Below are 19,784 nucleotides of genomic sequence, written 5' to 3' on the forward strand. Positions count from 1 at the left end.
CGACGAGATGATCACGCACTTCAAGGACGGCAAGCGCCTGCCGCTGCGCTATGCGTGGCAGATCATGCTGGGCGCGCAGCGCGCCTTTCTGCAGGAGGGTGAGTTGTGTTTTTGGGCAGGCGCAAAGCCAAGCGCATGAGCGTGCGAGAGGGCTGACACAGCGCGGCGATGACAACCAGGCCCGCTGGTCGAGTACAACATCCCCGAGGGCCGCACGATCGATGTCATTGGCGACACGCATGGACAGGTGAGATGCACGCGCCAGTCGTCAAGGCCTCCCTCCGGTGCTGACGGCCATGAGGGGGCGGCCACAACCAGTTCTACGACTTCATCCATCTCCTCTCCCTCACGGGCCACCCGTCGGCGTCGCACGCGCTGCTCTTCAACGGCGACGCCGTCGACCGCGGCTCGTGGTCGTGCGAGATTGTGCTCACCATCCTCGCGTACAAGTGGCTCTTCCCCAAGTCCTGCTTCTTCAACCGCGGCAACCACGAGACGCACGGCATGAACCAGGTGTACGGCTTCGAGGGCGAGTGCAAGGCCAAGTTTGGCGGCGACCTGAGTGAGTGAGGCAAGCATGAAAGGCAAAGGCATTGCCAGTCTGCTGCAGCGCATGGGGCTGCTGCGGGCGCACGCGTCTGCCCACCTGCTGCGATGTATGGTGGCTCTGCCCACCTTGCCGCGGCGCAAGACTCCACACCACCTTTACTGCCACTTGCCTTCGCTGACCACCAACACCTCGCAGCATACAAGATCTTCACCGAGCTCTTCGTCGCCCTGCCGCTCTCGACGCTCATCTCGGCGCCGCGCGCGCCGCTGCAGGGCGCCGACCTGCCGCAGCACTACTCGCAGGCGCAGCGCTCGCCCATCCTCTCGCCCGAGGGGCGGAAACGCTTCTTCGTCGTGCACGGCGGCCTCTTCTCCAAGGACGGCGTCACGCTCGAGGATATCAAGGCCATAGACCGGTTCAAGGGCAATGGCCAGCCTGGCAGCGAAGGCCTCGTTGTTGATATGTTGTGGGCTGATCCTCAAGCGGCTAATGGACGCGGCCCGAGCAAGCGCGGCGTGGGCCTTGGCTTCGGTCCGGACATCACGAGAGCTTGGTGCGAGCTCAACGGCGTCACCGCTGTGCTGCGCAGCCATGAAGTCAGACAAGAGGGCTACTCCGAGGAGCACGGTGAGTCAAATGTCTCCTCCTGAGCCACGAGACACCTTCCTGATGCTCTCCCGACCCTATAGATTCGCTCTGTGTCACGTTGTTCAGCGCGCCTAAGAAAGTTGATCAGGGGGCTCCTGAGGAGGCAGAGGAACTAACCCTTGACTCTCCCTGCAGCTACGTCGACCAAGTGGGCAACAAGGGCGCATTTGCACGCATCGACGACCAAGGCACGATGACGTGTAAGCCTGCAGAGCACCGCTCTTACCTCCTCTCTGTGCGCTGCGTGCTGATCACTGACATGCTTGCTCGTCATCAGACCAGCAATTCTCATGTCAACCGCACCCCGACATCAAGCCGATGGCGTACACGCAGCCTTCCATGGGCGGCATGCTGTCGTAATAGAGTTCACCGATCCAGCACACACGCATCCGTCACCGCCAGCCAGCTCGTCGACGCTGGATCTCATCGACTGCAGCGCTGTGCGTGTGCAGGTCGGCGGCATCAACACCCGCGCACCCTCAAAAGCAGCGCGCCGCGCGATGCGAGGCCACGCGTCGCACGACGCACGCTTCTCCTTCGGCCACGTCCCTCCCTCTGCAAGTCCGTCTCTGCTCCTCACTCCATCATGCGTGCGTCATAATGCTATTGTCTTTTTCACGGGTCACGTCCAGCGCGATCCACGATGCGCCTCTGCAGCGCCACATGTTCGTGCACCGCCGCAATATCGCGCGCCTGGCGCTCCTCGTCTCGGCGCTCCTGCGACGCCTCCGCCAGGGCGCGCCGCGTGACGCGGTGGCCCGCCTGCCCGTCGAAGCGCCGCAGGCCGCCGGCGCCCCACGCCGCGACGAGGAAGCGCGTGAGGAACTCGTGCAGCTCGCGATAGGCGCCGCGCGTGCTGATCGAGTGCGCCGAGTCGGTGACTGGCAAGAGGGGTGAGCTGGACGCGCGGAGGGCGTGCATCTCCAAGGGACGCACACATGCGGAAGGAAAAGTTGCGGATCTTGGCGGCGTGGAGCATGTCGAGCAGATGTGCCGAGCTCTGCGTCGCCGTCAGCCACCGTCACAGATGCACCAGCCCTCGGCTCTCACCTCAAAGTGCACATTGTCGTCGCCCGAGCCCTGCGCCAGCAGGTACTGGGCGTGCCGGAAGCCGTCGGTGATGTGCACCGAGGCATTCTCGTAGCCCTGCCGGTTGTTGGCCGGCTGCTTCATGTAGCGCTCCGTGTAGATCGAGTCGTCTGGCAGACACGTCAGCCTCGTGCGCAACGTCGATCACCCTCTCGCACTCACAGAACTCCCAGCGGCTCACCGGCGCCACGGCCATGCCGAGCGAAAAGACGCCCGCGTCGCGCTCCAGCACCTTGCTCGTGAGGTAGCCGCCGAAGCTCCAGCCCCAGATGCCCGCGCGCGCCTCGTCGACGTACGGCAGCTTGCGCATCTCGCGCATCGCGCCTATCATGTCCTCGGCCTCGACGCTGCCCAGGCGGCCGGTGACGGGCGTGCGGTATTTGCGGCCGCGCAGGCCCGTGCCGCGGCCGTCGATCTTGCACACGACGTAGCCGAGCGACGAGGCGAGAAAGACGCCCCAGTCACTCATGCCCCAGTCGGCCTTGACGACCTGGCTGTTGGGCCCGCCGTACGGCGCCAGCAGGACCGGGTAGCGCGTCTGGCCCGACGCATCAAAGTCGTGCGGCCGCATCTCGTGCACGCTCACCTCGGCGCCGTCGGCCGTTCTGACAGTGTAGAACACGCTCTGCGGCCGCGCATAGCGCGCAATCGTGTTGCGCAGCTCCACGTTCTCCGTCAGCACCAGCTCAAAGCCGGCATCATCGATGCCGCGCACGCGCACCGACGGCACGTCGGGCCCGTTGTTCGAGAGCAGGTAGTAGGCGCCCTTGGGGTCGAATGTGGCGTCAAAGTATGCCGGCTGCTTGTCGTCGGTCAGCGGCACGGGCGCCTTGGCGCGGTAGCCCTCGCCAGCGCGCTTGGGCAAGTCGACCGAGTAGACATGCCGGCTGGCCGGCGTCGGCCTCGCCGCGAGGAAGTAGCTGCGGACGCGGGTCAGCCAGCGGCAGATACACAAGGTGCAGGCGACTCACGCCTTGTGCCGCGTGACGTCGGCGTGCAAGAGGCGGTCAATCTCCCACTCGCCCTCGGTGAGGAAGAGCGGCGTCTGCTGCGTGGCATTGGCAAAGTAGGCCAGGTGCCGGAAGCCAGCTGCGTCTGGCAGCACGTCGAGATAGCTCGTCGAGTCGGCGCCGCCAAGCGCGACCTTCTCTTGGCCCTGCGGTTAAACGTCAAACGTCAGGCCACGGCCGTCACGCGTCCGGGGCGCAGCACTCACATGTGCGATCCAGCCCGGCTCCTTGCGCGTATCCCGGCGGCGCACAATGCCACCGAGCACTGAAGAGCCTCTGCCAGCGCTGCGAGACAGGTCGAAGTGGACGAGCCGCGCAATGTCGCTCTCGCGGTTCGTCTCGCGCAGCAGCAGGTCGTCGCCTCCAGTCCACGTCACCTCGGCAATCAGGCGATGCTCATCGTCCACCGCCGTATCGACGTCCGCGTCCTCCTTCGAGGCGCGCATCCGCGCCGCTGGCGGGCTGCGCAGCTCGACTTTGGCCTCGTCTGCAGTCGCGCCGGACGCCAGGCGCGCAACGTCGACGACGTGAGCGCTGACGATCGGATTTGGGAAGCCGGGCTTGGGGTACTTCATGTCTGTCTGCGAGAGGTACGGCGTCGTCTGGCCGGCCATGCCGCCCGAGGGATTGTAGATCGGGAACGAGTAGACTGGCACCGCAGTCTCGTCGAGGCGCAGATACGCCAGCTTGGTGCCGGACGGCGACCCTGCACGCCGCGATGAGCATGAGGCGAGGCGAGTCAACCACGACACACTCACACCAGTATGTGGTGTCCGCTGCCACAACCTCCTCCTCGTACACCCAGTCCGGCACGGCATTGAAGACCTGCGACGTGCCGTCGTTTGTGACGCGCAGCGGCTTGCCGTCCGGCATCTGCACGTAGAGATCGTTGCCCATGACGTACGCCAGCGCTGCATCCGCCTTGCCAGTTGCGCCTCGTGGCGCCCACGAGGCCGTTTGAATGCGCGGCGGATAGTGCGGGCCGCCGCCGAGCGGCTCCGTCGTCTTTGCCTGCACGTGGTGCAGCCAGACGTTGGAGCGCGCAGAGTGCCGCCACTGCTGCGTCCGGTCGGTGAAGAAGAGCACCTTGGTCATGTCGGGGCTGATGAGGAAGCTGTTCCAGTTGATGTACTGGCCGTGTTGCTGCCGCCAAAAGATTAAGCGATGCCGCAGAGCTGCCACGATTGTGGGCACACTCACGTCCTTGACGTCCTGGCGGCGCACATACGTCACCTTGCCGCCGCCCTTGGCCACCTCTCCCTTGCCCGTGCGGTTGCGGCGCAGGTGCGTCACATCCTCGAGGATGATGTCGCTCGTGGCGGGGTCGATGTAGCTGAAGACGCCCTCGTCCGGGTCTGCACGTTTTTCAGCACGCTGCTCTGCGCTGCGTGACGCTTCACTCACCCTCGGCACACCACGTGATGCTGTCCTGGCGCGCAGAGAACGTGCCGTTGAACACCTCGTCCATGCCGATGAGCTTGAGCTTCTTGTCCTTGGACACAGAAGTGCCCAGCTGCGCATCCACGCCGGCAGCATCACGCCAGCCAGGCACGGCAAAGTCGAACTTGAAGCTGGGCGCGTTGCCCAGACCCCACTTGCCCGCCGCGTCGTTCGTGCTGGACGGCACCTTGCTGGCATGCACTCGCGGCGGCCGAGCGCGCGCCGGCGTGGACAGCAGCCAGCTGTCGTCCGGCACAATGTTGACCATCAGGCGGCGCGAGGTGCCCGACGAGAGCCACGTGAGCACGGGCACGGCTGCCAGCAGCACCAGGATGACGCCGCCAAAGACGAGCAAGCCGGTGCGCCGTGTGCGTGCGAGCTGCAGCTTGCTTGGCGGTTGCTGCGTGGGGGCTCAGCGATGCAGAGAGACATGCACACACTATGCATTCACCTTCTCGTCGCGTGCCGAGCGCATGCTCTCGACATCGCGCTCCTCATTCAGCAGCGCGCGCTCCTCGCCCTCCTCCTCCTCCTCGTTGTCGCGGTACTTGGCGCCGCTGCCCTGCTGCGGGTAGGCGTGCAGCGAGTGCAGCGTGGCGTCGTCGTCGTCGTCGCCGGCCAGCGTGGCGAGCGAGTGTGCCGAGGCAGAGGAGACCGTCGAGGCTGCCGACTCGCGGCGCTCCATCTGCGACGGCGAGGGCACGGGAAAGGGCGCGGGCAGCGACATGCTGGCGCACCAGGCGCTGCGAGGCTGGTGTCAAGTGCTGCACCGGCGCAGGGCGGTGAATGGGCGCCTGGTTGCTGCGAGCTTCGAGTGTGCGGTCAGTAGTGGAGAAAGCGTGCGAGCGTGGGGTATCGAGAGCGAGGCGAGGGTGGTAGCGGTCACGAAGCAGGTCTGATGAGGGGCATGGCGCGCACGGACTCGAGGCAATCTTGATTTGGGCGGCGCAACCTCAGCGGTGGAGGCAAATACAGATTCCGACGGCCGGGTTGTACTCGCGACTACAAGTCCGAGGCCAAAGTGCCAATGTGGCGCTAGTGTGGGCGCAGCAGGGGCGCACTTGCGCCGCCGTGGGGCCTCTCGGCGACCTCTCCCGAGTCCCCGCAACGAAACAGATTGTTCGGTCGAGCTATCTATAGACTGCTCTGAGAGTGCTTGGTGAAGTCAGCTTCGATGCCAGCGCTGCAGGGGGGAGGTTGAGAAGCCGAAGAAGGACCTTGGCGGTGCAGTCGCGACGTCACGTGCAGCCCCGCACCTCGTCAGGCACGGCCTCCCTGGCTCGCAGTTATTTCGGGTCGCAGCCCGAGCGCGCGACGGCCTCCTTCTCGCGCTCCTCGCAGCGGCAGCACCGCGGGAAGCCTCTTGCGGGCGGCCGCTTGGTCGTCGGCACGGTGCAGCCGCAGAGCCTGTTGCTGCGCTCTGCATGCTGGAGGGAGAGAGATGCGCAGGAATGAGGAGGTGCATCTCTGCGGCCGCAGCGCTCATGCGCCGCGTCATGCCTTGCCGGCGCTGTGGCGCTGTGCGAATTTCCGCGGGAGCGAGCTGGAAATGCCGCAGCGTCGAGGTGAAGCGGCAGAAGAGAGGGAGAGCGAAGGCGAGACATGAGATGGCACGACATCGGCTCATCCGCGGCCGATCCGCGGCTCGCTTCGTGCAGGGCAGCTTTCAGGGTGCAGCCACGCCTGCCGCCTGCGCGCTGCGCCGTCAGCGCCCAGCCTTCGCAGGACACCGTCAGCGCAGATCAGCTGAGCGCTGCTGGCACCGAGACGAGATGTGCGGCCGCAGCGAACTCGTCCGCAACGTGAAGCTCTCTTCGGCGCCTGCGTGCCGTCTTGGGCTTGCGGCCGGCGCGGCGCGGGAGCAAGCACGCCTCCGGCCGCTGCGTTGCCGTCCCCCTCGCGGTGCGCGCGCCGGTGCCGAGCAGCATCTTGCTGCTGCCGCTGCAGCGGCGCGCGGCTCGGCTGAGTTGCGAGCGAGCGCGCACGTTGTGCCTCCGCCCCCCTCCGCTCCCGCGGGCCGGAAGGGCGCTGCCGGTGCGGTTAGTCATGGTGATGCTCAGCGCTGCAGGCACGCCGCAGCCGCACACACGACGTGCCGCGCTGCGCATGCGCTGCGCACGGCGAATGGTGCTGCGAGGGTGCCGCCGAGGAGGAGCACGGATGCTGGATCTGCATGCTGCAAGGGTGCTGAGCGAGGCAGCGCGGCCTCTGTGTCAGCGCCGGCACCGCGATGCCGCGCGTCCGCATGCCGCCATCCCGCGGACACTCGACTGACACGCCGCGCCCGCCGAATTCACCTCGTGCCTCTCTTGACTGACCGATTCGGCGGCTGTTCAGCCGGCCCTCTCTCTCGCCCTTCCTTCCCGTCCAAGTACTCACCCTCCCTCAAGCAACAGCCCGGCGCCGTCACTCGCCTTCCCAGGAGGCATCCTCTCCCCCTGGTCCGCGCCCTGCGCACACCCACCGCACACACTCCTCCACCTCGGCGCACGCCGCCATGTCGAGTGCGCACCACTCCTCGGGCGCCGGCACGTCGCCCGACGAGGCCGAGCACCTCGCCGACGGCTACACGGGCGCAGCGCGCGCCCAGCCGGCACCGGCGCTGCGCCGCCAGGAGAGCCGCGCGAGCCAGCGCTCCATCCCCATCGGCTCGCTCGACCCCGCAGGTGAGTCACGGCGAGCGCGGCTCTGGCGGAGAAGAGGCGATGCTGCGGTGTCTGTCGAGCTCCTTCGGTTCGTGCGAGAACAGCAGCACTATCGGGCAGATTGATGCGCCACACCGCCGCGGAGACACAAAGTGCCCGCACGGAGGCTAGCAGCCGGCGGCCTGATGAGCAGCGAGCGGCGTGTCCTTGGCGCAGAGCGCACAGGGGCTTGAGTCGCACCTCGAGCCCCTGTGCGTCACCGTCTGATGAGCTCACGTGGCGCCGTCTTGCCGCGCCATCTCGAAGCGCAGAGCACCGAGCCGCTGCAGCCGGCTCGATGGCTCTCGCAGCAGACAGCTGACCTCTGGCGCCCAGGCACTGCCGAGCTCACGCGTCGCCTGACGGAGCAATCGCGTCGCTCCGCCAGCGTGCATGGGCAGAATGTCGACGAGCGCACCAAGCACCTCGAGCAGGGCGAGGCGCACCTGACGAGCGACCCGTTTGACGCCGACGGCACGTTTGACCTGGAAAAGTTCCTGCGCGACCTCTTCCAGCGCGGCAGCGACCGCGGCAACGAGACGCGCACCATGGGCGTGGCGTTCCAGGACCTCAAAGTCACGGGCTTTGGCTCGGGCGTGGGCCTCAGCTCGAGCGTCGGCTCGACGCTGCTTGAGCCCGTCACGGCGCTCGGCAACATCCAGGCGCTGCGGCACCCGCCGGTCAAGACGATCCTCGAGGGCTTTGAGGGCTGCATCAAGCCCGGCGAGATGGTCCTCGTGCTCGGCCGCCCCGGCAGCGGCTGCACGACGCTGCTCAAGACGCTCGCCTCGTACCGCGACGGCTTCCGCTCCATCGAGGGCGAGCTCTCGTGGCAGGGCTGGGGCCACAAGGACATCAACGGCTCGCTGCGCGGCGAGGTTGTGTACGCACCGGAGGACGACGTGTGAGTGGCAAGAGGGAGCGCCGGTGCGGCGGCAGCGCTGACCCTCCACTCCAGTCACTTCCCGACGCTGACCGTCGGCGAGACGCTCGACTTCTGCGTCGCCACGCGTGCGCCGCAGGAGCAGCGCCGCGTCACGCTCGACGACAACAACTCGCGCGACGCCTACCGCGGCCTGGCGCGCGAGGCGCTCGGCACGATTCTCGGCCTGCGCCACACCTTCAACACCAAGGTCGGCAACGAGCTGATCCGCGGCATCTCGGGCGGCGAGAAGAAGCGCGTCAGTATTGCCGAGCTGCTCTCGACGCGCGCAAAGGTGGCGCTGTACGACAACTCGACGCGCGGCCTCGACAGCAGCACGGCCGTCGAGTTTGTGCGCAGCCTGCGCATCGCGACGGTGCGTGACATGCATGTGTGCTGATATCGCTGGCTGGCTGACACTTTGCCCGCAGGATATCGCCAAGCTTTCGACGGTCACGTCGATCTACCAGGCCGGCGAGTCGCTGACGCAGATGTTCGACAAGGTCGTCGTGCTCGCCGCCGGCCGCATGATCTACTACGGCCCGCTGGAGCACGCGGCGCAGTACTTTGACGAGCTGGGCTTCGAGCGCCACTGGGGCCAGACGACGGCCGACTACCTCGTCTCGGTGACGGACGAGCACGCGCGCATCATCCGCGAGGGCTTCGAGGACCGCGCGCCGCGCACGCCCGCCGAGTTTGCGGCGGCGTTCCGCAACTCGGCCGCCGGCCGGCGCAACCACGAGGAGGTGGAAGAGTACATGCAGAAGCTGCGTGCCGAGCACACCGTCGAGGCGCAGCGCCACTACAAGGAGGTGCAGCGCCAGGAGAAGGCCAAGCACACGCGTGCCGGCTCTGCCTTCCTCCTCTCGTGGCCGCAGCAGATCCGCCTGGCCATGCGCCGCCGCGCGCAGATCCTGCGCGGCGACATGATCACACAGTACATCGTCACGGGCGCCTCCGTCTTCCAGTCGCTCATCATCGGCTCGACGTTCTACATGATGCCGCAGGACACGAGCGGCTTCTTCTCGCGCGGCGGCGTGCTCTTCTTCGCCATGCTGTTCAACGCCTTTACCGCGATGACGGAGGTCGCCGCCGGCTACGGCCAGCGGCCCATCGTCATCCGCCAGGCGCGCTTCGCCATGCTGCACTCGAGCGCCGATGCCATTGCCAACACGCTGCTCGACATTCCGCTGCGCATTGCCACGAGCCTGCCGTTCTCGATCATCCTCTACTTTATGACTGGCCTCTACTACAGCGCCGACGCGTTCTTCATCTACCTGGCCGTCGTGCTGCTCGGTGCGTGGCGCTGCTCGTCGCCAGTTGCCGTCTGCTGACGCTCCCTGCAGTGACGTTCATCATGGTTGCCGTGTTCCGCTTCCTCGCCGCCGTGTTCCGCTCGGAGAGCAACGCAACGATGGTCGCAGGTCTCATCGTCATTGACCTGGCGCTGTACGCCGGCTACGTCATTCCCCGCAACTCGATGGTCATCTGGTGGAAGTGGCTCAGCTACTGCAACCCCGTGGCGTTTGGCTTCGAGATCCTCATCACAAACGAGTTCCGCAAGCTCAACGTGCCGTGCGCGCAGCTGGTGCCGATGGGCCCCGGCGTGGAGAGCGCGAACCAGGTCTGTGCCGTCGCCGGTGCCGCACCGGGCGCGACGATCATCGACGGCAGCGCCTACGCCCGCGCCAACTACGGCTACGAGTTCAGCAACTCGTCGCGCAACGCCGGCATTCTGATTGGCTTCTGGATCTTCTTTGCCGCCATGTACGCCATCGTCTCGGAGTTCCAGACGGACCCGACGGCGTCGGGCGGCCGCATGATCTTCAAGCGCGACCGCGCGCCCAAGGCTGTCGCCGATGCCGCCAAGGCCTCCGGCACGGACGAGGAGAAGGCAGAGGAGAGCCTCGGCGGCACCACGGCCGAGGAGGACCGCGTCGCCGACGAGGCGCTCCACAAGCTCGCCGTCAGCTCGGACGTGTTCAGCTGGTCGCACGTGAACTACGACGTCATGATCAAGGGCAGCCCGCGCCGCCTGCTGGACGACGTGTCGGGCTATGTGGCGCCGGGCAAGCTCACTGCGCTGATGGGCGAGTCGGGCGCCGGCAAGACGACGCTGCTCAACGTGCTGGCGCAGCGTGCGGGCACGGGCATCGTCGACGGCTCCTTCCTCGTGGCCGGCCGGCCGCTGCCGCGCTCGTTCCAGGCCGACACGGGCTACTGCCAGCAACAGGACACGCACATGTCGACGGCGACGGTGCGCGAGGCGCTGCAGTTCTCGGCGCTGCTGCGGCAGCCAGCCGAGACGCCCAAGGCCGAGAAGCTGGCGTACGTCGAGACGGTGCTGCGCATGCTCGAGATGGAGAGCTTCGCCGAGGCCATCGTCGGCGACCCGGGCAACGGCCTCAACGTCGAGCAGCGCAAGCGCCTCACCATTGCCGTCGAGCTGGCCGCGCGTCCCAAGCTGCTGCTCTTCCTCGACGAGCCCACGTCGGGCCTCGACGCGCAGGCGGCCTGGTCCATCGTCCGCTTCCTCCGCAAGCTCGCCGACGCCGGACAGGCCGTGAGTGTCGCACTGCCTCCTTGACACGTCGCTGCCGCTGACCCGCATCGGGATCTCATAGATTCTTTGCACAATCCACCAGCCATCAGGCGAGCTCTTCAACTGCTTTGATAGATTAGTGTTGCTGAAGAAGGGCGGCCAAGTTGTGTACGCCGGGTGAGTTGCGCTCACGGCCATCATGCGCCGCTCCTCTCACACTGTCCCGCAGCGACCTCGGCAAGAACTGCTCGACGCTGCTGCCGTACTTTGAGCAGCACAGCGGCAAGAAGTGCGCGTCGACGGACAACCCGGCCGAGTTCATGCTCGACGTCATCGGCGCCGGCGCGACGGCGACGACCAAGTTCGACTGGCACAGCCTGTACCTGCAGAGCGAGATGCACCGCCAGCTCGTGGCGGACCTGGAGGTGTACGCGCATGTGTCGGACGGCCAGCAGGTCTCTGCCGAGGACGCCGAGCGCGGCAACCGCGAGTACGCCACGAGCCTCGCGACGCAGTTCCGCCTCGTGCTGGCCCGCAATTTTGCCCACTACTGGCGCTCGCCCACGTACATCTACGCCAAGCTTCTGTGAGTAAAGAGCACTGGGCGGTGCGCGGCCATGCTGCTGACGCGTGTGCGCCTGCCAGCCTCAACCTCTTCGCCGGCCTCTTCATCGGCAGCAGCTTCTACGGCCAGGGCATCAGACAGACGACGTCGTCGCTGCAGAACAAGCTCTTTGCCATCTTCATGGCGCTCGTGCTCAGCACGTCGCTCGCGCAGCAGGCACAGCCCATCTTCATGTCGTTCCGCAACCTCTACGAGGCACGCGAGCGCCCGTCGAAGCTCTACGCCTGGCCCGTCGCCATCGTCGCGGCCATCCTCGTCGAGATCCCGTGGAACTTCGTCGGCACGACGACCTTCTTCATCCCGTGGTACTTCTTCATCTTCCACGACGGCCTGGGCGCGCTGCGCGGCTTCTACATGTGGCTGGCGCTCATGTTCTTCGCCGTGTACTGGCACACGTTCGCCACGGCCTGCGCCGGCATTGCGCCCAACCCGCAGCTCGCCTCCGTCCTCTTTAGCGTCTTCTTCTCCTTCGTCATCGTCTTCTGCGGCGTCGTCCAGCCGCCGCCGCTGATGCCGAAGTTCTGGTCAAGCTGGATGTTCCCCTTGTCGCCGTTCACGTACCTGCTCGAGGGTCTGCTGGGCAACGTGCTCGGCGGCGAGGCCATCGTCTGCGCTGCCAACGAGCTCAACACGCTCAACCCGCCGGCCGGCCAGTCGTGCGAGCAGTTCCTCGGCGCGTACTTTGCCAGCGGTGCGCCGGGCTACTTCGTGCAGAACGCCGACGGCAGCTGCGGCACCTGCGCCTACGCCCAGGCCGAGACGTTCCTCTCGAGCCTGAGCACCTCGAGCCTGACGCTGAGCTCGTCGCACAAGTGGCGCAACCTGGGCATCATCGCCGCGTACATTGCCTTCAACTTCTTCCTCTGCCTCGGCCTCTTCTGGGCCTTCCGCATCCACCAGTGGAAGGGCAAGAAGAACGCGCCGGCCAAGACGCACGCCTCGGACCCCGCCGCCGCCGCACCCGACGCCTCGGCGCCGCAGACGGCCGCCGCCGCGCTGGACCCGCACAACGAGAAGCCGACGGCGCCGGCCAAGATGGCCGCCGTGCAGGAGCAGGGCGAGAGTGCGCTGCCCACGGCGGCCGCCTCGCCCGCGCGTGGCGCCAGCCCGGTGCAGGAGCAGCGCACGTAGGGCGCATCCGCGCGTCTGGTGTGCCTTCCGCTCTCACAGTACATTGCATAGACCTGGTGTATTTCCTCGTACCCCTCCACCTCTCTCTCTTGATCGGGTCGCAATCAGTCATGTCGTCTAGTCCCAGCCGTGTGTGAGAGACGACGAGAGGAGGCAGCAGAGGGATGCGCGGCGTCACGTGTGTGCGGTGTTGTCAGGGGGCAGACGCGTCGTTGAAGCGCGTTAATGGACGCGTGGCGACGGCCCGGCCTTCTCGATGTGGCTCTTGGACGCTCGCGTTCAGCGGGCGCAGCGCCAGCTCCTGCATCGGGCAGTAGACTAGTCAAGCTTCAAGCCCCTGCTTGCTCTGCTCCGGCGAGGCCCGATGAGGCAAGTCACCGTGCTCGCGCTGGCAGGCCCTGCAGGCTTGCGCTGTGCTCTGCGCTCGGCACAGCGGCGCGCGCACTGCTTCTCACCCAAAGACCTCCTGCGCCGCTCTGCTCTCGACCACGACCACGACCACCACCACCACCACCACCACCACCACCACCACCACCACCACCACCACCTCTCGTCTCCATGATCATCTACTCTTACACTCAGGACCATCTCGGCAATTGGTTCGCCAGCGCGCCACCTGTGCAGTACGGCCCTCCGCTCCAGAACTACGTGTGGGAGCGCAACGCAGGCCGCTGGGTGCCCATTTTCGCGCTATGGGCTCCGCCGCCGGCGCTTGTGGCAGCGCCGCTGCCTCAGATTCTCGCGCCGGCACAGCCCGTCGGCCCGGCGGTGCAGTGTCGATGCGCAGCGCAAGCGCAAGTCCAGCAGCCGCACGCTCAGATCCAGCAGCCGCAGGCTCAGGTCCAGCAGCCGGACGCTCAGGTGCAGCAGCCGGACGCTCAGGTGCAGACTCTCCTCGATCTCCGTGCGTATAACGCATAAGCTCTTGAGACTAATGCTGACACTTCGGCCGACTATAGAAGAGAAGGCCGAGGCTACGGCCGCTTGGACTCGTCGTGCTCTTCGCGCAGCTCTTCCGCCCGTCGTCGCGCCGCCTGCGCAGAACGCGGCTGCTGCGCTTCACGAGCCGGCCGTCGCTGCAGCTGCCGCCGATGCTCCACCGTTCGCGCACGTCGTAGAGCTTGACGAGGAAGCGGCTGAGCAGTCGCCTGTGCGCAGCGAGTCCGGTCCCGTGCGCCGTTGTGAGGCTACGGCAGCGCGCGCGCGCAAGCCGTACGAGCGCGCTCCTGGTGCGTCGGCCTCGCTCATCCCTGTACGAGTCTGGTGCTCACAATGCGCAATGAACAGAAGCCGCGCGCGCTTTGCAAGGCCGCTTTGACGAGGTACTCCAGCAGCGCGAGGTAAGCAGCTGCTGGGCCTGCTGTCCCCGATCGTCGTGTGACGCAGAACTGACTCCCTTCTGCTGCAGGTGCCGCAGGCGCAGGCGCGCGCTGTGAAGGCCGAGCGCAAGGAGCTGCGCCACTTCAAGGAGGAGTGATGCGCCGGCTCTGCCAGTCTCGCCATACATGCCCAGTGCATCAGCCCAAGGTGCAAGCAACGGGCCGCCTCTGCGGCGCCGGTCTCGGCCATCGAGCGTCTGGCTCGCGCATTTCACGACGATACCATGTGTCCCTCTCCCTACGTCCGCACTTGTCACGTCTCGCCTCTCTCGAATGATCATCTGTTTCATGTTGTCGTCCGCCAGAGTGCATCGAGCGTCATTGCGAGGGAGAAGAGGGCAGAGCGGTGCATGTCACGTGTCGCCCGGTGTTGTCAGGGGGCAGACGCATCGCAGGCCGTAAATGGACGCGCCGCGCGCATGTCCGCCGTTGCGCACCTTCTCGATGTGGACGCCCGTCCCTTCTCGGCCGTCGGCGCGCAGGCGTGCAGCGCCAGTCTTGGCCGCTGAAGCATGGGCGCTGCTTCGCTGCGCCGCTCTGCTCTCGACCACCACCTCTTCCCCGCTCGGCAGCCCCTGCCGCAGCTGCCGTCATGGCGTTCAACCCGTATCCCGAGCTGCGCTACGACGCAGACGGCTGGATCGTACCCCTCGATCCTCGCTATGCCGCTCCACCTCTGCCGTATGCTCCAGCACAGCAGAACGGCTGGCAGCCGCCGCAGGAGGAGTGGCTGCCGCAGGAGGACTGGCTGCCGCAGGACGACGAAGAGTGCGTGTGCGGGCGCTGCTTCGATGCACCGCCGCAGGGCTATGGTCCTCCGATGCAGCAGCGCTTCGATGCTATGCCGCCACAGCGCTACGATCCTCCGCTCCCGCAGCGCTACGCTCCGCCGCAGCGCTACAATCATCTGCCACCGCAGCGCTACGGCCCTGCTCCTCCACAGCGCTACCACGCTCCTCCACAACAGCAGCGCTGGGAGTCTCCTCCTCGACAGTGGCGCCGGCGTTCTTCCTCGCCGCTGCAGGATCAGTGGCGCGGTCCTCCTCCGCAGCGCTGGGATCCTCCGCAGCGCTGGGATCCTCCGCAGCGCTGGGATCCTCCGCAGCAGCAGCAGCAGCAGCAGCAGCAGCAGCAGCAGCTGATGAGGCCAAGGGCGCAGCGCTACGACGAACCTCAAGAGGAGGAGTGGGACATGATAGTGCCGGATCAGCTTCGCGGCCCGATGGGGGTGCATCATTACGCCGACTACGGAGAGCGCCCGCAGTCGCCTCGCATCCGAATGCAGCTGCTGCTCGACTACGGTGCGTGGCTCGCAGCGTCTCTGAACCTAGGCGGCATGAAGCTGACCTGATGCATACAGACGAGGCAGCCGATGTTTTCGAGCTCCTCAACGTCCGGGCTCATGGACGCCGTGAGCCGCCGCTCGCGCTAGCTCGGCACGCTGCTGCTGCGCCTCGCCAACCCGCCGCTGCCGCCGCGGCCGAGCCTCCTTTCGCTCGCGTGGTCGAGCTCGACGAGAACGACGCTGAAGATCTGCCGCCGCCTTACGAGCCTATTGGACCAGTCCTTCGTCGCCAGATCGCGCCGTTGCCGCAGCGTGCACGCGGACGCAATGAGCTTGCTCCTCGTCCTGGTGCGTTGGGTCCTCGCTGCCATCGCCTACGAGCACTTCGCTGACTAGTACCCTTGCCCAGCCTTCGCGCGTTCAGACGAAGACGAGCGGGCTGACAGGCGGCGCGCTCGCCAGGTCGAGGTGAGCATGTGCAGAGGCCGTTACCATCGCCACGTCGCCGATCTGAGCCTCCTTCTGCCGCAGGCCGCGCAGGCCGCGCGCCGCGTGCGGGCACTCGCGCGCAACGTCGAGCGCAACGACAGCCGCATGGAGGAGGACTGATGCCGGCCTCCCGTAATTCTGCTGCTCACGCTCAGATGTCGAGCACTAGGCGAGCAGGCCGCTGCTGCGGCACACCTGTCGGCGGGCGGGCATACTGAATCTCCTCGTTTGACATTTCCCGACTACGTCTTGCGTCCCGTCTCCCATCATTCCGCTTTGTCACACCATCAGTCTCGCCCCTTTCTGTTTCTTCACTGAGCAACGACTGTTTCGAGAGCTTGCAGAGTGCTATGAGCGTGATCCGTCCGGACACCTGATGTGAGAAGCGGCGCTTGCTCCGAATGCGCACTGTGGACTCGAGGCGGCGAGGCGAGCAAGAATGCCTCGAGCGGCATCGTGCAGCGCAAGAGAAGAGCAGGATGAGGGATGTCGGCTTTTGCAGTGCATCCAGCTGAGAGGAGCAGGAGACGCTGCTAAGCTGTGTTGTTGGCGCGGTGTTGCTTTGGTGGCAGGTCAGGGGCCTTAGGGGCCCGTGCGGCGGCGCGCGATGCGCTGCACCTCTCTCGCTCCGCGCGGCGTGCCTTCCCGATGAGGATCAGGTGCGAGCAGCTCGGCTTCCTTCATCTCCACATCATCCTTTTCGCATCGGTGGCCGCTGCCGCGAGGGACTGCTACCGCCCATCCTACCGCCGCCACCACGCACCCGCCGACGACGAGCCGCTGCCGCAGCAGCAGTGGCGCGCCTCGCCTCCTCCTCGCTCGCCTTCGCCGCTGCGTCGAAACCGCTCGCGCCGCCGAGAGTCGGAATCTACACAGCGTGAAGCGCGGCCAGTCCAACCTTCGCCACCGCATCAACAGCCGCAACGGCAGGCAGCCGCACCGCCGCTGCATCACGCTGGCATGGCAGCGTTGGTCGCGTTGGCTGCGCAGCAGAAGCACGAGATGGCACAGCTGGCGGCGCAGTTCCATGCGCAGATGCAGCAGCTCGCTCTGCAGCAGAACGCTGCGTTTGCCACGCTGGCCGCCCAGGTGCAGATGGCACAGCTGCAGGCCGAGGCGCCGAACATCCGGCCTGCGCAGCCGGTGCCGCATGCACCGCGGCTGGGACGCCAGCGCGAGCACTCCGCGCAGCAGCCGGAACAGGCACAGCAGTCGGATGTAGTCCAGCAGGCGCAGCAGATCCGCCAACACCTCCAGAGAGAGCAGCAGCTCCGCGAAGAGCTCCTCCGCCAGAGTTTGGCCGAGGACTCACTGCGCGGATAGCCGCAGCAGCCGGCGTCGTCGAGTCTGCGCTCTGCGCAGCTGGAGCAAGGCAGCTCTGGCAGTGAGCAACAGCACGAACGCAGCTCAGCAGTCGTCGCTCCGGCTCTCGTGCCGCTGCAGCAGTGGAGCTCGGCGAACGAGGCGCACAGGCCCTGGTTGCAATCTGGAGCGCAGCATCATGCCGTGCCACAGGCGGACGATGCACTGCAGCCGTTGGAGCTTCCGGCGAACTTGCTGGAGAACTTTCGCAGGGCTGCAGGCTGCCGGGCTGGAAGCGCCTCGCACGAGCAAGGTACGTGTTCTGAAGCGGCTGCTTTGCGCAAGGCTTTTGGCCCTGGTGCCGTCTCTTACACCTTCCCCTCAGCTGCCGAAGAGGCGCAGCCGAGCGGAGGCAAGACTGCTCGCAGCAAGCCGGGTCCGTCTAAGCCGTACGCGAGACAGGAGGGTGAGCTTGTCGCGTCTCCGGTTCGCCCTGAGCTTGAGCTGACGAGCCTCTTGTGCTTGCCCACAGCGCGCAAACGGAGGTCGCAAGCGGTCTACTGAGCGCGACACGTCCGCTTAACGATTCCGTCATGAAGAAGTCAGTAAGGGGTGCAGGATCGACTATATGCGCTGGCGCTGACTCTCCTCAGGCACGAGCGGAAGTAGCTCTCTCTGTCGTTCCGCAACACCCTCGCATCCTTTCTCCGCGTCACCTCGCACGACATCCGTCCCGCGCGCAGTCCCGTAACGACCCTCTTTCCGCGATACCTCACTCCGAGCAAAGCACATGATGAGCACAGATGCGTGAGCCGAGATGCCGCGGCGTCGATCACACCCGAGTGAGGTGTGCGTGGCCTCGGGCGTGGCTCGTCTCTCTCAGCGTCGCCTGCAGGGCGGACTCATGACGCACAGGAGCATAGCGATAGTACAGTAGATCAAATGCTGAGAGACGGAGCAATGCGATGTAGAGCGACAAAATGAAGGGAGCGAGGCAGGTCCGAGTCCAGATGCGAGCAGAACTATGCCAGGAGAAGCGCGCTCGTCACGACCGCCGCCAGGCCGACAGCGACGCATCCACTGCTGAACGCTGCGGCGCCACTCGTGGCAGCCTTGGTCTGCGCAACCGTCGTGCTGCTGGTGCCCGAGTTGAGGCCGTCTGCGAGTGCTGCGAAGCCGACGCGTGCGGGACTGCCGTTCTGGAGAGGGGCAAAGCATGGTCAGTGCGACCGCTGAAAGGCCAGGCTTTGCGTGGCAGAGCACTCACCTGGAACACCGAGTACACGCCCTTGAGGAACGCATCGCCGACGATCCACTGCAGCGAGCGCGTGTTTGCGTCGCTGCCCACGTCGAAGAAGGCGCCCATGCACGTCGTGCCGGCGCGGTTCGTGGCGCCGGCGACAAAGTCCTGCGTGTTGATGGCGTACTGCTGGTCGCCAAAAGTCATGGTAGTGTTGACTGCCGTGTCGCATGGGAACTCGTAGTATCCCTGCGAGGAAGCGCTGGCTTGCGCGCCGGGGATCTGCGCGTACAGCGCAGAGATGACAGAGGAGGGACCGCCGATGAGCGTGGTGCCCGTGTCGATGGCGGCCTTGTTCGTCGAGCTGACGTCGAGCGCCGTCGGAGACGCCGCCGAGCGTGATGAGACGGAGACGCCGCCGAGCGTGATGAGCCAGTAGGCCTTGTTGATTACGTTGCTCCAGTTGATCGCGCCCTGGTAGCTTTTGGAAGTTGGAGTAAGTAAATGAATCACACAACAGATCTGAGTCAACGTACAGCGTTGAATTTGCGCCGCCGAGAGTGAATACGCCGCCGTACTGCTCGAGGTCGCTCGACGTCGTCGCCGTCTGGATCTGCCGGTTGAGAAAGAAGGCAAACTCCTCGGCGCCGCTCGTGAGGCCGACGTTGCTCCACAGTGGCGGCGATTGACTGGTGCTGAGGCTCTGAAAGCCGAGGCCTGCAATGCCGGAGATTTCGCTGTTGAGCAGACCGGCCGTCACGGCAGTGGCGAGCGCAAAGGTCTGCGACGAGGCCGTCTTGCCGGCAACGCTCATCGTGTCGCGCACGAGGTAGCCATCGACAGCACCCGAGCCGTATGTGATGTCGAATGCCGTGCTGGCGTTGGTGAAGGACGACGAGGAGCTGGGCGAGTAGGGGCTCCGTGCGCCCGACGCGATCCCTGAGCAGGAGGTCAGCTGTGCTGCACGGCGTGCCGCGCAGCCACGACAGACGCACAGATGTCGGCCGAGCCCGTGTCGAGCACAAGCGGCACCTGCTGCGCATTGCTGCCCACGGAGAACGTGGCCGTCCAGCTCGAGTCGCTCTGCACGTTTGCGAGCGTGGCCGCTCCCGCCGTGTCTCTGCTCTGCACCTCGTCGGCGGCGTCGTCGAGGGCATACTTGCGCCGCAGATGTGTGCGCTGCGCATTGGCCCAGGCGTGGATGCGCTCCGGATCGGCGGCGGCGGCGGCGCCTCGGCGAGAGATGGCCTGCGAGACGCCCTCCTGCGGCACATCGCGGCGCGAGACGACGCTGGGCGCCGCGTCGCTGAGCGTGGCGCCGAGGAGCACGAGGGCAGAGACGAGAAGAGAGTGCCGGACCATGCTGAAGAAACTGTGCTTGATGGCTTGTGGCGGGGCTTGCGGGGTGCAGCAGTTGCGAAGCACGCTGCTTATGGCCTCGAGAGGGG

The 19,784-nt window shown here is 66.2% G+C and overlaps 8 protein-coding genes across 8 annotated transcripts; 5 read left to right on the top strand and 3 right to left on the bottom strand.

The window, feature by feature from the left end:
* Window positions 1-7: 7 nt before the first annotated feature.
* On the top strand, window positions 8-1,558 carry FA09DRAFT_339981 (Metallo-dependent phosphatase; the record flags this gene model as incomplete). Its single annotated transcript, XM_025744274.1, has 7 exons — window positions 8-98; window positions 180-247; window positions 319-562; window positions 746-1,177; window positions 1,240-1,255; window positions 1,334-1,398; window positions 1,476-1,558. 7 exons carry the CDS (start codon window positions 8-10, stop codon window positions 1,556-1,558), a joined length of 999 nt encoding a protein of 332 aa, XP_025596889.1.
* A 230-nt stretch (window positions 1,559-1,788) lies between these two features.
* FA09DRAFT_331106 (hypothetical protein) lies at window positions 1,789-5,628 on the bottom strand. The gene is made up of 10 exons (XM_025742872.1): window positions 5,189-5,628; window positions 4,702-5,137; window positions 4,498-4,652; window positions 4,056-4,440; window positions 3,504-4,003; window positions 3,259-3,443; window positions 2,450-3,207; window positions 2,249-2,397; window positions 2,135-2,198; window positions 1,789-2,079 (listed from the first exon to the last, which is right to left on the bottom strand). The coding sequence occupies exons 1-10, from the start codon at window positions 5,462-5,464 to the stop codon at window positions 1,814-1,816; spliced, it is 3,174 nt and encodes a 1,057-aa protein (XP_025596890.1). The 5' UTR covers window positions 5,465-5,628; the 3' UTR covers window positions 1,789-1,813.
* A 30-nt stretch (window positions 5,629-5,658) lies between these two features.
* Window positions 5,659-6,342, bottom strand: FA09DRAFT_331107 (hypothetical protein; the record flags this gene model as incomplete). Its single annotated transcript, XM_025742873.1, has 1 exon — window positions 5,659-6,342. A coding segment is annotated over one exon (319 nt), but the record flags the coding sequence as incomplete, so codon positions are not given.
* A 1,306-nt stretch (window positions 6,343-7,648) lies between these two features.
* On the top strand, window positions 7,649-12,641 carry FA09DRAFT_299645 (putative SNQ2-ABC transporter; the record flags this gene model as incomplete). The annotated part of the gene is made up of 7 exons (XM_025740297.1): window positions 7,649-8,325; window positions 8,380-8,719; window positions 8,775-9,639; window positions 9,690-10,906; window positions 10,968-11,062; window positions 11,115-11,471; window positions 11,531-12,641. 7 exons carry the CDS (start codon window positions 7,649-7,651, stop codon window positions 12,639-12,641), a joined length of 4,662 nt encoding a protein of 1,553 aa, XP_025596892.1.
* Window positions 12,642-13,187: 546 nt separating this feature from the next.
* On the top strand, window positions 13,188-14,230 carry FA09DRAFT_361770 (hypothetical protein). The gene is made up of 4 exons (XM_025745399.1): window positions 13,188-13,545; window positions 13,601-13,870; window positions 13,929-13,981; window positions 14,050-14,230. Exons 1-4 carry the CDS (start codon window positions 13,200-13,202, stop codon window positions 14,116-14,118), a joined length of 738 nt encoding a protein of 245 aa, XP_025596893.1. The 5' UTR covers window positions 13,188-13,199; the 3' UTR covers window positions 14,119-14,230.
* Window positions 14,231-14,573: 343 nt separating this feature from the next.
* On the top strand, window positions 14,574-15,914 carry FA09DRAFT_361771 (hypothetical protein; the record flags this gene model as incomplete). The annotated part of the gene is made up of 4 exons (XM_025745400.1): window positions 14,574-15,321; window positions 15,381-15,653; window positions 15,715-15,773; window positions 15,837-15,914. The coding sequence occupies exons 1-4, from the start codon at window positions 14,613-14,615 to the stop codon at window positions 15,912-15,914; spliced, it is 1,119 nt and encodes a 372-aa protein (XP_025596894.1). The 5' UTR covers window positions 14,574-14,612.
* An 882-nt stretch (window positions 15,915-16,796) lies between these two features.
* On the top strand, window positions 16,797-18,046 carry FA09DRAFT_361772 (hypothetical protein; the record flags this gene model as incomplete). Its single annotated transcript, XM_025745401.1, has 5 exons — window positions 16,797-17,012; window positions 17,118-17,409; window positions 17,482-17,562; window positions 17,629-17,697; window positions 17,750-18,046. 4 exons carry the CDS (start codon window positions 16,797-16,799, stop codon window positions 17,658-17,660), a joined length of 621 nt encoding a protein of 206 aa, XP_025596895.1. The 3' UTR covers window positions 17,661-17,697; window positions 17,750-18,046.
* A 72-nt stretch (window positions 18,047-18,118) lies between these two features.
* Window positions 18,119-19,698, bottom strand: FA09DRAFT_299749 (acid protease; the record flags this gene model as incomplete). The annotated part of the gene is made up of 4 exons (XM_025740306.1): window positions 18,119-18,295; window positions 18,364-18,817; window positions 18,873-19,275; window positions 19,332-19,698. The coding sequence occupies 4 exons, from the start codon at window positions 19,696-19,698 to the stop codon at window positions 18,119-18,121; spliced, it is 1,401 nt and encodes a 466-aa protein (XP_025596896.1).
* Between the last annotated feature and the right edge of the window lie 86 nt (window positions 19,699-19,784).

Source organism: Tilletiopsis washingtonensis, assembly GCF_003144115.1.
Source record: "Tilletiopsis washingtonensis strain MCA 4186 unplaced genomic scaffold FA09scaffold_16, whole genome shotgun sequence".
In the NCBI taxonomy this organism is placed as follows: domain Eukaryota; kingdom Fungi; phylum Basidiomycota; class Exobasidiomycetes; order Entylomatales; genus Tilletiopsis; species Tilletiopsis washingtonensis.

Coding starts and splice junctions, on each gene's coding strand:
- FA09DRAFT_331106 (XM_025742872.1), bottom strand. CDS start 5,464: ATGTCGCTGCCCGCGCCCTTTCCCGTGCCCTCGCCGTCGCAGATGGAG. Junction 3,208..3,258: donor GACGTCACGCGGCACAAGGC/GTGAGTCGCCTG, acceptor CCGCGTCCGCAG/CTACTTCCTCGCGGCGAGGC. Junction 2,199..2,248: donor ACGACAATGTGCACTTTGAG/GTGAGAGCCGAG, acceptor ACGGCGACGCAG/AGCTCGGCACATCTGCTCGA.
- FA09DRAFT_361770 (XM_025745399.1), top strand. CDS start 13,200: ATGATCATCTACTCTTACACTCAGGACCATCTCGGCAATTGGTTCGCC. Junction 13,546..13,600: donor GCAGACTCTCCTCGATCTCC/GTGCGTATAACG, acceptor GGCCGACTATAG/AAGAGAAGGCCGAGGCTACG. Junction 13,982..14,049: donor AGGTACTCCAGCAGCGCGAG/GTAAGCAGCTGC, acceptor CTTCTGCTGCAG/GTGCCGCAGGCGCAGGCGCG.